This window comes from Simochromis diagramma, unplaced genomic scaffold, assembly GCF_900408965.1.
Source record: "Simochromis diagramma unplaced genomic scaffold, fSimDia1.1 OVJJ01000344.1, whole genome shotgun sequence".
Lineage (NCBI taxonomy): Eukaryota > Metazoa > Chordata > Actinopteri > Cichliformes > Cichlidae > Simochromis > Simochromis diagramma.
In genome coordinates this window covers 15,551,811-15,565,576 of record NW_024387375.1, presented here as the reverse complement: position 1 = coordinate 15,565,576, position 13,766 = coordinate 15,551,811, and the positions used below count along the sequence as shown (strand labels likewise).

The following is a 13,766-nucleotide window of genomic DNA, read 5'->3' as shown; positions in this document are numbered from 1 at the left end:
TCCTTCACGTTGAAAACATTGGTGCCATTGGCTGGCCCTCAATTTGCTATAGACCTGAATCCAATTGCAAACCTTTAGCAAGTTATACGCAAAATTACACAACTTGTTTCTTTGTCTGAATCGTGGAGGACACTGTACGCAGGTCACATCAGCGCAGTAGGAAAACAGACACCTAACAAACAGAAGAGGCACTGGCAAAGTGTTTTTATTATGAAGAGACACAGAATAGACCATTTATGGAAAAATAAAATGTTTAATGTGTATAAAAATAACAGACATTCAGAAGAAACGAGCTGGAGATGTGACGATAACATCGAACCGCTCACCGTTTACTGGACAAGAAGAGGCAAGAAGAGACTTTAGCTTTAAAAAAAAAAGAAAAAAAAAATTCTACAAAGCCTTCAGACAGTCATCTGCACTCACACTTTGCTTTGACACAGAACAATCTGATTGGCAGGAGAAAAAAAAAAATATGATTGTTTCAGATACACCTGCAAAAACAAACAGTGTGATATCAGATTTTGGTCCTTCTTATGAGCCATATCAGATCTGCATGTTGGCTAATACCTTAATTTCCCCTGTGTTCACCTGATAGATCAAAGCACATATGGACATTTCCCTTCCTGTTTGGTAATCTTATGAAATGAAGCTGGCTGTAGTCCAACAGGAAAGTCACATGTTTCCACATAGAGACTTTTATAACAACAAACAAATGAAGAAACTTCCCTTATTAAAATCAGACAGATTAAAACAACCCCTCCCCGTTCACGTTTTATGAAAATAAGCACACATACACCACCCTCTAGTTTACTGGCCTTATTAAAACTAGCAATGGAGTTAGCATGCAAGCTTATGCGATACAACAACAATTGATTCTACGCTAGCTTTCCGATTCAGATGTCGAAGTTTGACATCAGAGATTTGTTTTTATTCAGCGTCACTCAAATCATAAGCAAAGTCCATCAACCGAATCGGCGTGAAATCACTTTACAGTTTTATTTTGGCTCCGATCAGGCACGTTGTTCACTACTGACGTGCACGTGAACACGCGACATTCACCGCAGTAACACTGTGTTAATCAGCTTCAACGAGAGGGAGTTTTGAGGGAGTTATGGCCGCGAGGAGCCAATAAGGAGTGCGCACGGGGATAGAAAACACACACAAAACAAAACAAAAAACAAAACAAAACAAACAAAAAACAGAAAGCATCCAGCCTTGACGAAGTCGACAGACTGAGAACAAAAGTACCAGCTGAGTAATACATTAAAATCAGTGTTTAAAAGAGAGAAAAAAAAAGGTACAAAACATTTTCCTAGAAAAATATATTGTTAAATGTACAAGACATGCAAGTTAGAAATAGATAATGGACCAAAGACACAACTCATGAAAACAATCACAGACAAATAAAAGAAAAGACACAGTTAACCCTGTAATATCAGCATTCAATGTTTAAACTTTAGATGTTCAAAGGAGACCCGTTATGCTCTTTCACTGCTCCATGTTTGTATTTCTTCTCATTTGATCGTCTACCTAAAATAACCTGTTTGAGCGTTTGTCTCTTTAAGGCTTTGTGAAATCCTTCCTTCTGATTGGATGCCCTAGATATCCCCCTATATGGAGCTGAGATGACCATATAAGGGGATATCCACTCTCTGACATCATCACCATCCATGAGTAGAAAAAACACAACAAAACAACCTCTGAAACAGTGAATGTAGAGCAGTGTGAACTTTTAACTCTGCATACACTTGTTTATATGAGCACCCACAATTAAACCTGTAAGTATATGAGAGAATTTAGAAGCATAACAGGTCCACTTTAAGTAATTTTGTCTCTATTCAACACTTCATCGTTCAAATGGGAAGCAGACTCAAAACCACAGGAAGGAACAAAAAAAAGAACTAAAAAAATCAAGACTGAATCAAAGTGATTGTTCACTGGTTCTTTCAGAGGGAAAAAAATGAACAAGAAACCCCCCCCAAAAAAAACAATCCACCGACTGATAATCAAAATCACCCTAACTGGGGGGAAAGTTTTGCTGGTTACCACTTAAAAAATAAAATTGAGGAGCTGGTTTGTGTCAGTTACAAACAAACTGAATTAAATTAAAATGGAGTAAGACCCACAAAGTAAATTTGATAATCTCTATTTTACGCAATCAATCTTGATTATTTGCTATTGCTTTGTTCATCTGATGCAACCCTACTCCTGCAGGACATGCATGCTAGAATATGAGTAACTTTAAGAGTCTGACAGTTTGTAATAACATCATTTTTTTCCCTTTACTACTCAGACGTTTCTCTACTGGTCATTGCAGCAGAGTGCTGTGGCAAACAGCTGTGCCACATTTCAAGAAAATTCCCTAAAGACGATGAAACAGAACAGCTGGAGCCGCGATAGTAAAGAAGGAGGACATAACGTGCGCACTGGCGGAGATTGTCTGGACTAAAGCGTGAAAGACAGGGGCGATTTTGTTATTCCAATTGGTTCCTCTCTGCAGGTTGAACATCATTTCTTACATAAGCCACTGTTAGTAAGGTTTCAAGGCTCTCAACACGACAGCACAGATCTGACGCACACCGTACCGATACGATTCACAATCACAGGGAAATACAACTCTTCACTACAGTCGTGCTATCAGGATTCAAAACTGAACGCATGCAAACTGCTTGCCTTAAGTCACTAAAAAGTAAAGGATATGTTAGCAAAAACGTACACATAAACCAAACATATATATATTTATATATATTCATCTTATTTATCTCCATTTTTAAACCATTTGTATTCAAAATACATTAATTTCTTCAAGTTCATGTTCAAACCTATGAAATCGTCTTTGGTCAAGAAAAATATCTTAAAATCTACAGGCTATAAATGTTATTGTACAGGAATGAAACAAAGGATCATGTAACTGATCAAAATGGGGAAAGCTGATACCAAGTATCCAATCATTTTCTATTTGGAGTGCTCCAAATATTTAAAGTGCTTCTGCATTATTCCCTCAGCATTTGATGTGAAAGAAACATCCGTCAAAGTAAGGCAGACCGGTTTAAATGTTCTTTGAAAATATACATTTACATTTGTTCAGGAGGAGGAGAAAAGACTGAAGTTTACGGGGGGGAGGGGCCTCCAGATTGGTGATTAGGGATCAACTGTAAAGACAGATGTTCACAGATGAGAGGAGAGCATCATTACAGCTGTTCGTATAAAACTCGGTGAATAAAAGAAAAAATTAGCAGCCTATTCACACACCATCTAATGATGCCCATTTCACACAGCTGTACGTAAAAAGGGGGACATAAGTTAAGACACGGATAGAATCTGTGACCTTCACTGCAGAGGACGGGGAGGAGATGAGGCAACATACTTCAAAAAAAAAAAAAAAAAGACAAAAGAAAACACCTAAGGGTTCATTCCTTTCGAGGATGAAGGTGCGATCCTGGTCAAGCTCACAAGCTTGTTCTGGCTCCCCTTCTCGGGCTGTCACTGCTGTAGTGGACTCATGACATGTGGAGGTCAGGTGGCGTATCATTCACCTGGTCGCACCTTTTCTCACTGGCACAGCTCCTGGGGCTTCTAATGGACAACGTAGGCGCTTTGTTGTGATGCAGGCGTGGCTGCTTTTGGACCACATCGCCCCAGCCAGGTTAAGAGGTTTTTCCCACTATGGGGTTGTCACTGAAACGGGAAGGAAGACAAAGATAATGAGTAAGTGATCTTTCTGAGAGTCCGGGGCCACAGCTGTAATAAAACATTAAAGTTAGGGCGTTAGTCCCTTTAAGTCAAACTTTTTGTTATTTCTGCAAGCTTCCCAGCTTTACTTTTAGTGTCCAAAACTTTTGAACTGATCCTCAGGTGTAGCTGAGATCCAGGTGTTCGCCCTGGATCATCATTATCATTATAGGGCAGGGATAGAGGGGCCATAGTCAGAGCTAGGATTAAGGTTTGGCTTTGCTGTGTGACGTGATGGTGTTTCCATGTCGAAAAACTATGACATCACAACAGTATTAATGGTCCCTTGCAGTATTAAAACCTGGACCAACATCGATGATGATGATGATCCAGGGACAACAACAACATGGGGATATCAGATGCTGCCCTGTGCACCTGTGATGTCCTTTGCAGGGCTTTAGATCACAACTTTAGAGTCTTATTTTGAAAATTTCCCATTTTTCTTTGCCATCGTGTTCTGCACTTCCTCTACAAATTTAGATCACATAGTCCTACTTTCAGCATCCACACTGCGGAATGTGTTTTAGTATTATTAATAAGATTTCCACATCATTTACCGTCACTGCATTATATACTCATACTGCGTAAAAGTGGTGTATCGTGATAATGTAACATGGAGACTTACAGGCTGCCGTACTGCCGTACGTCATTCCTGCTATTGTGCTGCCGCTGCAGCTCCTCCATGATGTTTCGGAGCTGTTTCAGTGTGTGAAAGGTCTCTTTGGGTTCCTGAATGGTGAACTTTGAGTATTCCTCCGGCTCTCGCTGGGGGCCCTGATACACTGCCAAACTGGCACAGGCATCTGTGGAGAGGACAAACATTACAAAGTGCAACGTCAAGTGCTCGGAAGTGAGATGGTGAACACGAAGACGGCAGGAAACAAGTTTTTATCTACGCGACGATATAGTGAAGTAACAGCTTCATTAGCAGTATGTGCAAAACAGTTTACCCTCGCTCTTTTACACAGACACCAGAGTGAAAGTAGAAAAACTGAGATGGCAGACTGGGTGTCCGAGGTGTTCAGCCCAATGGGGAAAACCATGTGATACAAACAAAGGAGGCGTGTTTAATAGTTTGTATGAAACGTGGATGCAAACGGTGGCCCTGAGAGGTCAAATGCACTGCAAGAAAACACCAGTACATAGAAAACTCCTGCAAAAGCACATAAAACACAAGAAAAATAATAATAATAAAATTACAAAACAAAACGGAAGTGTTTTCCTCCTGTAAGCGCGTCCCAGTGCAGTCCGGTGCATGTTTTGGTTTCTGTCACTTCCACAGCTCGTCTGTCCTGTTATTGTCTCCCTAGAAACACTTTGTTGTGTTTTGTGAGATTTTCCTGCAGCTTTCTTATCTTGCAATCCGTTTGTCCTCTCAGAGCCACCGTAAATTTAGCTTTAAGGTCAGACAAATGAAGCCGGTGTAAAAGTGCCCTAAGTTGGCCACCAGATGGCGATAGCTGTGTCTGTAAAAGGACTTCTGTTACTATACAAGTCTGTGGGAAAATGTTTATTGAGATATCCGAACAGATTCCCGATGACTTTATGGGCTCAGTCACTCATTTTGGAGTAACACTGAATAATAAATTAAATCTATGTTGTAAAGTTTGGCGATACTGTGTTTGAGGAGGATTATCTGTGGGATGGTTACCAAATGCTCATCAACAGATGATGTCACAGTAGCTACGTGACCATTTATACTGTCTGTGGTTTTGATTTAAGATGTTGGTGCTCTAGTGGTCCTGAATTAGACCAACTTCACCTTTAAATCACCAAATGAAGGCTGAAAATGAGTTGTCCCGCCACACTGGAAATTAAAAGTTTTGCCCTCAGTGGTTCGTGTGAAACACACCATAGTGTGGAGAATGAATGAATTTAAAACCTGACATCTTCATACGTTGATTGCTTTGATGGCTGATCCCACAAAGGACAGCTGCTGGTGTTTTTTAAAAAAAAAAAAAAAAAGCTCGCAAATGTCTGAGAGAAACACCAGCTGATCGGACCTCACTCTGCACAACACTGGGCCTAATGTATACATAAGGCTTGTAGTTTTATACGATTAAACACCCTAAACTGAACGTCATATCATGAGTCAGCTGCATTTATATGAACCATACCCTGCTCTCTCTAATGAAGCATTTCTGAAAACGATACTGATACTGACCCTCCATGCTCTGAAGCTTTGTGTCGTTTGCTGAGAGGAGTGAGAAAATTCTCTCTGCTTCTCGGTCACAGTCTATATCCAGCTGCAGGTTGGCCAGCATGGTGCTGAAACAGGAGAGAACACAAGTGTAGAGAAATCTTTGCAGGAAGCAGCAGCAAAAACGGAAACTCACAAACTAAGAAAAAAAACGTAAATACATGCATCTCTCCACACTCACACACGTCACTTACACTACAGACGTTAGCATGAAAGTGCACTATCTGACTCATCTTTGTAAACTTGCTAAACATCTACAGAGGCTGTGAAGAAGATCGACAACATCAGAGCAGCTAAATGACGGTCCTCAAAGTCAGTAGCTGATAAATGAAATCAAACACTTCTCAATTAAAGCTCAGTTTAGTCCCCACAAAGCCTCTTCCTTATTGAAAACTTCAAACTTAACCTGCTTTGATGCCACGCTGAAAAGACTTTTCTTTTTTAACATCATATAAAAATCAGCACACCTGAAAAATCCTGCTTTAGAAGTTTTCTATTTCCCATTTGAAATGTCCTCATAACAAGAGATAATGATTAAAAGGTTAAGGTTTGCTTGTGAGCACCTACACAGTCAGTCAAACTTAAGACCAGCAGGCAGTTTTATTAAGCGTTTATTGTGATCTGCAACACACGCCCCACAGATGGCAGCGAGGGTACTGAACCATTCCCCCCCGCCCCGCCCCTCGCTGTGGTGTTGATGTAGAGGAAAAACTCACGTTGTGCAGGGCTTGCAGCCTGGAGCGTTGCTACTCAGGCTTTGGCAGCACTGCCAGGCCCCGCTGGTGTAGTTTGACGGGTGAAAAGTGGCCAGGCGTCCCTCGTTGCAACGACTGACCTGGCTCAGGACCTCCAGCCACTCGCTGGCTTCCACGCAGTTTCCAGCCTGGACGTAAAGAGGCTTCTCAGAGTGGACCACCTGAAACATCTGACGCAAGAGAAACAAAGTAGTTAAACTATGATGGGACCGTTTCGTTCCCATAAAGGTCATTCTGAGCGCAAGAAACAAAGCGCCCCTCTACGCTAAGACAGAAAGCACTGAGGCATGCGATGCCAGCAACAACAACATTGTCATTTCTGTACTTCATTTGAAAGTGAACGTGCCCATGAGACCAACAATGCGCCGTTTTCACTGTTAATAACAACAGGAGGAAGTGACACTGGCACTGACGTTTCCATTTTAAACGGGTAATACATGAGAAGTGATGACGGGGCCATGTGAGAGGGGGAACTGGCTTACATTTTTGCGGTTAAAGGCACTTTCATCCACTTTCTCCACCGCCCGGATATTTTTGACATTAATGGTGCGGTCGGCATCTTTCCCTGGGGAGAACAAGTCATTCTGTTAGGTTTACGCACAAACAGCCTCCAGTCTCAACAACATTACCGTTTAGGTTAAATAATGAGCAGAAGAAAATAAAACATTTAAACTTCTCCCATGAAAGTAAAAGCTGCAGTTTTTGAACATATTTTTTGGGAAATTCCTTGAAGTTTTATATTCCTATCAACTGGCTCCAATGATTGATGATCAATCTTATTTATTATCACACCCTCTCTCTCTGACAATTTACTGAGCACTCAAAACTTTCCTTAAGTATCACAGAAAGGCAGCATTTACTCTGCAAAGCCCTCAAAAGATGCATTTCATTAATCAGCTGATGCAAAGTCAACACACAAGTAATCAACACAGGAAACTACAAAAGCAAATCAGGTCATACTTAAAAAATGCATCGTATATGCTTATTGTCCAGTACTTTAAAAGGCATAAACAGAAAAAAAGTGCTTGTATGAATGGGTGAATGAGGCAAGTATAAAGTGCTTTGAATACTCAGTAGAAATGCACTATATATAAGAACCAGTCCATTTAATCTCTTAATTTTATAAGTAATATATAAGTAACTACTTTAGCTCCATCTAGTGCTAGTATCGGGAACTTAGCATTGCGTGTAACCTGTGCATACGTGTTTGCCTCATTAGTTTTCATCACATTCGAGTATGAGATTACAGTAAACTGGTCTCACCTTTATGTTTGTGGTAGGAGAGCTCCCTGTTGGTCAGTCTGAGCCATCTCTTCTTAAACGTTTTCATTCCAGGGGGTTTTCTCCCCTGAGCACGTTTCTGTACTTCCCTATAAAAGGACAGGCTAAGGGTTCAAATCTGAGCTGGTTTACTTAAGGCAAAAAAACACAAGTACAATTTATTACTTCAGAGTAATCTTTATGCTCAAATGATGCAATTAGATTCTTCTAACAGGACATAGTGAACGCCCTCAAACGGTTATCGTGTCATAAAATTCACTTGTTGTTTTATGCCTACTCTCAAGGCTTCTTTATTACCAAGTGAGAGTTCTCAGTTCTGCCCAGACTTGAACTGAACACTCACCCCTCCTTGAGAACGACAGCGTCTTCCAGCCCACTGGACTCCTTACTGACGTTGGAGGAGATTTCATCCAGAAACTGGAAACAAAATGATAACAGCCATTAGAAATGATGAATCCTTTTATAGACCTTTATGTGAGTATGTGAGGGGGGAAAAAATACCTTTTTAACTTTTTCGATACACTTCTCTTCCTGGAATGATTTGAAGAAGTCATACATATAGGTTTCTTTAAAACTGGACTAGAAAGAGAAAAAGCAAAGTGGGTTTAATTAGCATAACAGGAAAAAAAATGCATTTGGAAAGTGCCTCTGTTTGTCAATTACTATAAAGTGGACAACATGTAGTTCACACTAGAAATTCAGCAATATAAATCTTACCAGCTTTTTTGACAAGCTACCCCAGCTGCCGAGAGTCTGAATGGTTTTTGAGATGAGTGTGAGCGTCCGGGAAATCTCGGGATCCTGCAGTTACAGAAAATGTACAACGGCACCGAGGTTAACCGACTGAGAACGTAAACTGCATACGCTCACTGGTCATTAGCGCTGAGAGTGGGTGACGTGTACTTACAGGATGATGGGAACGCAGTTGAAAGGAGTGAGGAGAGAGAACAGCAACAGCAAAAAAGCGCAGAAACACAAAGCTGCTGACGGCTGAGTACTGAACATGTGGGTCGCCTGTGGAGAGGAGAAAGAAACACCTGAGAGACCAGCAAATTCAATTCAATCGGCATAAAAATGGCGTATAAAATAGAGATATTTTATATGAGAAAAGCTCAAAACTGTCAAAATAGACCAAAACCTCAGAGGAATGTATCGAGCACCTTGCTGAATCTATGCCATGAAGAATTAAGTTAGCTCATAAGGCAAAGCAAAGGTCCAACCCAGTAAAATCAAGGTGTAAGCAATGAAAAGACTGGTGGGTGTATATATAAATATGCCAAATATCATTTGGTTTAATATACTTCTGTGGACTACTAAGGCATTTAGCAGCAACATCGCAATCTGCTAAAAGCCCCGCATAATTTTACAGCAGTTTCTGGAGTAAAATGACATTTACGTCACAATTTACACACCTGCTGTGGGTGTGCATATAACCTTTTGTCACAGCAGTTTTTCTTTTTAACACTGGCTCTACGTTTTACCTGGAAAGCGTTTACAGGCCAAATGCCTCAGAGACCTGAAGACGTCACACATTAGTGGTGGGCAGTTAGAACTTGACTGGGTGATGGAGGAGAAGACTTTCTGGACGTAACCCTGCAGGTTTTCCTGCACAGGTAAAGTAAAAAACGCACAACAACTTAGCATCACTTTAAAATGTTTTAAACAGAAGCTAAAAAGTGGATAAACACTTTTTTCGCAGTTTTACGACAAGCAAAGCTTCAATTAATCCTGTTACAAGACTGATAAATCTAGTGAGATGGGTGCACTTACCTTGTTGACCTCTACATTGTCACCTTCCTTTAGTTTAATAGGGTCTATCTCACAGGTTTTGTTGGATTCACAAATCTGTTAAAGATACGAGTGGGAAAAAACAAAAAAATCAAGCAAGCAAACAAAGAACAATTAGTTCAAACCAAATCTTTAAATTACAAGTGAACAAGAACTGAGATTTGCTGCTGTGTGGAGCTGCACATTTATTCAGATTTTCTTGAAATTGGAGGGACACCAGCTGGACACGGTGAGTGAGAGGAGGGACTGAAGGCATTTTCAACCCCAGCTGTGTCTTTTTGCTTTATGTCGAAGAACTCAAATTAACTAGCAATTGCAAGTCACAGATAAAAGAAAAGACCAAGTACACAATAATGCACACTCTGTAGATACAGTTGCAAGAAACTGCGGTAATTACAGTGGCCTTCAACCTGTACATCTAGACCAGTGTCAACAAGCCAGACAGGATTAAAAAAAATTACAGTTTTAAAACCGTTTAAAGGAAAATACCCTGCGCCTATCCAAACCCTCCAATTACATCTGCACATCTGCAGACTGAGGCTGAAGGGCAGATGTTTAAGTGGATTTTTCCATTCTAACCCCAGTGATTCATGACTATTCTGGCATCGACACAGGATGCGTGTGTGGGCGTGCGTGTGTGTGTGTGTCTCCTTTTTACTCATACCTCATCTATTACAGGCTTCAAGGTGACAGATAGGTAATTCTTTCCCACAATCTTCATCATGTCATCGATGCAGCGCGTTGCCAGCGAGTTGCCACGGAATATAGTGTTAGCCTCCCTGTATGGACACAGATATTCCACAGACACCAATTAGACTTTATTTTATGACTAGAATTTTTATGAAGTTTCAGAATCAAACCGTCTGAGTCAAGACGAGTAATTAAAACCACATTCACTCTTGAAGCTCTATTGTATTTTAGAGCTGCTTCCTGTTTTATTGCATTAGTCATAGCCAGAAAGTTGAACTGTTTATTAGGGAAAACACAGCGTGACTGCAGTGCAGTAACATCTGTTTGCATGTTTCTATCCGGTATATCTACTTGGCTTGGTGTAAAAAGGTATGTGCCAGAGGAGTACTCACTGAGTGTTGTCCAGCTCCAGTGCTGCCACAGCAGAGACAAAAGGCACGAAGCGATTGTTGTGGAGCAGCAGTCGGACCATCGGCAGAACGACCTCGTATCGCTCTCTGCAAATGTCCCCCAGGATGTGTGCTGCTGATGCTGAGATGGGCTGAAGAAGGGTGAGAAAAAAAGTGAAAAGACAACAATATCGATCTCTGCATCGTCTCAGTGTGGAATTTTCTCATCAGGATTTGCCTCGACTTAAAGCGTCTGTCTCACCTTCACATCTGGGGATTTGAGCAGCAGGGTGCAGAGTGGCGTGTAGCAGGCAGATGGCAGCACTGTGTCTTCTATGTAGGTCAGCTTCAAACGCAAGGATCCTAAATCATCAGACTTGGATTTGTTGCCGTTCCCTTTTGGCTGAAGGAGATACCTTATGGGTCACAATAAGAGAAACAACACATTACTGTGCTGTGACTAATGAGTCATCCTCTGAACACATGGAACCTGCGACTTATCACATAACCGAGACAGAAACCAGATAACTGAGAACATGTGTGTCAGTCTGGACACTTTCCATAAAATATTAACTCTACAACACAACCCACCTAAGATTACACATAATTTAAAAAAATAAATAAATAAAAATAGCTGATCCTGCTTGTTTGATACCAACTGTTTAACACATCACAGACCAACTGTACCAGAGAAAAGCAGCAAAACGAACACTGAAGCTTCCAAAAACACTTTGCAGGACAGAAGAAAGCATCTTCATTTGTCAAAATGTGCTTTTATCCATCTTACCTAAATATATGATGAGTTGTGCATATATACTCACGCAGAATACAGTTGTCTGAGTCAAACACAGAGTTTAAACCTGCAATATTTTTTTCACCCCTCTACAGCCAATTGAGGAAAGTGGAAACAAATTTTGAACAAAACAGCTGACATGTTATTATCTTCGATGCAGATAAAGATCGAGAGCTGCTTATTTGAGCACGCAGTGGTTTACATCTGGTGTGCATCCATCCAGTTAACTTAAGACTTCTTAGCTCTTTGTTTTAATGCACAAACTTCTAGTAGAGATGCCAGATTGTTGTACATGTACTACAAAATTGTGGGAGCGCCACACCATCTGAGCATGGTATGAAAATATAACTAGCAGGACAGCAGGAATAAATAACAGACATGAGGAGTATATACACAAAACAGGAGGAAGGGGCACAATACAAAGTCACACATTAGAGGACAGGGTTGAGAAAGTGACGAGGGTTACATAGGCCATGACTGATATTGGTGGGTGTGTGGGTGGCAGGGATAGGGTGCGGTGTGGTGGAGGTGGGAGTGCTTGTTTATAGTGGGGGTGGTCCAGGCAAAGAAGCAGTTTATGACCACTAATAATTAATAATTAACAACTAACACACTCTCCCATTTTCATAAATCAGTAACAGCCACTTGAAACAGCATATGAATTAACAACAGAGATGCATGAGATCCTCAAAGTGGGAAAATATTAAAAAGACAAACAAAAAAAACGCAACATTGAATCAACCAGGAACTGCAATCAGCCGATTCCCAGTGTACTCAGCTCGCACCAGTGACCCTCTGACAGCCTCACGTCTGATTACAAGACACTATATCTCATAAATACATAACATGTGCACAGTGGTATATTCACAGCCACAAGCTTACACGGTGTTAGCACAGATGGTCTCAGCTCTGAGTTCGGCGACAAAGCTCTCCAAAGTAAACTGCGGGGGGACCACCACGAAAACGATCCTAACAACAAACCTAACCAGACACTTAAATCAACCTAACTTAAGTGAACAAGGACAAGTTTAAGAAGGTAACAAAAGAAAAGTGGTTGAACCTATCCAGAGGTCAGAGCAGAACAGCAGGTATGAGCAGAACGATTAAAGCAGTTAGGAGAAAAATTATGGTGACGGGAGAAAAAGAGACGAGAGTTGATCTCCGGTTATCTAGTGAAGTTATAAATATATTGGAAAATTATGGAAGTACCTGACATTTATTTTGTTCTATAAATCTACTAGACCCTGCTTTTGTTTAGAAAGATTATACATGTCAGGTACAGAAACTTATTTTCACCTCTTTGCAGTAGCAGAAAACTTTATACTCAGTTGTTTCAGCAAAAGAAGATCCTGTAACTTACTGCAGAAACTGTAAAGGTTTTATAATTTCTTTTACTATTTAAGAAAAAAACAAATCAGTGAATAAAAGCTGATTAGCTTGTATGTGCTGGTTTTAGAAAGAAAATCGAAAGTGGAAAATGCTGGTATCGGAAAAAGGGAAATTTGAAATAAGCCAAAAAAGTTCAATGGATGCATCTTTAGAAAATATATACTATAAACATGAAATAAAGTATCAGGAATAGTGCAGTAAATATGCAGCATCACAAAGGATTTAAGTCCACTTTACAAAGGTTTTAAGCAATGAGCATAAAATCTTGAAATGGAAGACAAAACCATGATAAATAGATTGCAAAGCAAGACGATAAACTAGAGGATATTTTACAGCAACAACTGAGAAAAAAAAAAAAAAAAAAAAAGGTTTCTAAATGCTGCTCAGTACAGATATACCCACCTGTTTATCACAGTATATCAACTAAACAGCCGTCTTTGCTACGCTGCCAATTCTTTCCTGCTGCTCTAACAGCTTTCACTTAAAATAAGAGGAATTCAATCATTAGGCTTGTTTAACAGCATATAGGGGTGTAAACCAAAGCACACAAATACTTCAGCTTTATCTCGACATAGGCATTTGAAATGTTCAGAAAATGCTTCTGTCTTTATTACAGGTATGTGCCTAAATGAGGGATGATTTAACTTTGAACCCCTTTTTCAAAACAAGGGGAAAGAAAATCTAAATTTGTGAAGCTTTTCAACCGCTAATCGGCGTTTTTTTGACATTTAAATTAAGAAAGAAAAGAT

The 13,766-nt window shown here is 40.3% G+C and overlaps 1 protein-coding gene across 5 annotated transcripts in view; it reads right to left on the bottom strand.

Annotated features, from left to right (window-relative positions):
• Positions 1 to 187: 187 nt before the first annotated feature.
• rasa2 (RAS p21 protein activator 2) overlaps positions 188 to 13,766 on the bottom strand; it is a 32,540-nt gene continuing 18,961 nt past the window's right edge. The window contains exons 10-25 of one of the 5 annotated variants that reach the window (XM_040009115.1): positions 11,098 to 11,251; positions 10,839 to 10,987; positions 10,421 to 10,535; positions 9,739 to 9,813; positions 9,450 to 9,573; positions 8,876 to 8,982; positions 8,686 to 8,769; positions 8,470 to 8,547; positions 8,312 to 8,385; positions 7,951 to 8,057; positions 7,170 to 7,252; positions 6,649 to 6,857; positions 5,897 to 6,000; positions 5,615 to 5,668; positions 4,358 to 4,535; positions 188 to 3,678 (exon numbers count right to left, since the gene is read on the bottom strand). In XM_040009115.1, the coding sequence (XP_039865049.1) occupies positions 3,648 to 3,678; positions 4,358 to 4,535; positions 5,615 to 5,668; positions 5,897 to 6,000; positions 6,649 to 6,857; positions 7,170 to 7,252; positions 7,951 to 8,057; positions 8,312 to 8,385; positions 8,470 to 8,547; positions 8,686 to 8,769; positions 8,876 to 8,982; positions 9,450 to 9,573; positions 9,739 to 9,813; positions 10,421 to 10,535; positions 10,839 to 10,987; positions 11,098 to 11,251 (1,726 nt within the window). In that variant the 3' untranslated portion in view covers positions 188 to 3,647. The remainder of the gene's footprint in view (positions 3,679 to 4,357; positions 4,536 to 5,614; positions 5,669 to 5,896; positions 6,001 to 6,648; positions 6,858 to 7,169; positions 7,253 to 7,950; positions 8,058 to 8,311; positions 8,386 to 8,469; positions 8,548 to 8,685; positions 8,770 to 8,875; positions 8,983 to 9,449; positions 9,574 to 9,738; positions 9,814 to 10,420; positions 10,536 to 10,838; positions 10,988 to 11,097; positions 11,252 to 13,766) is intronic. The other 4 variants (XM_040009116.1, XM_040009117.1, XM_040009118.1 and 1 more) reach the window with 4 other exon arrangements.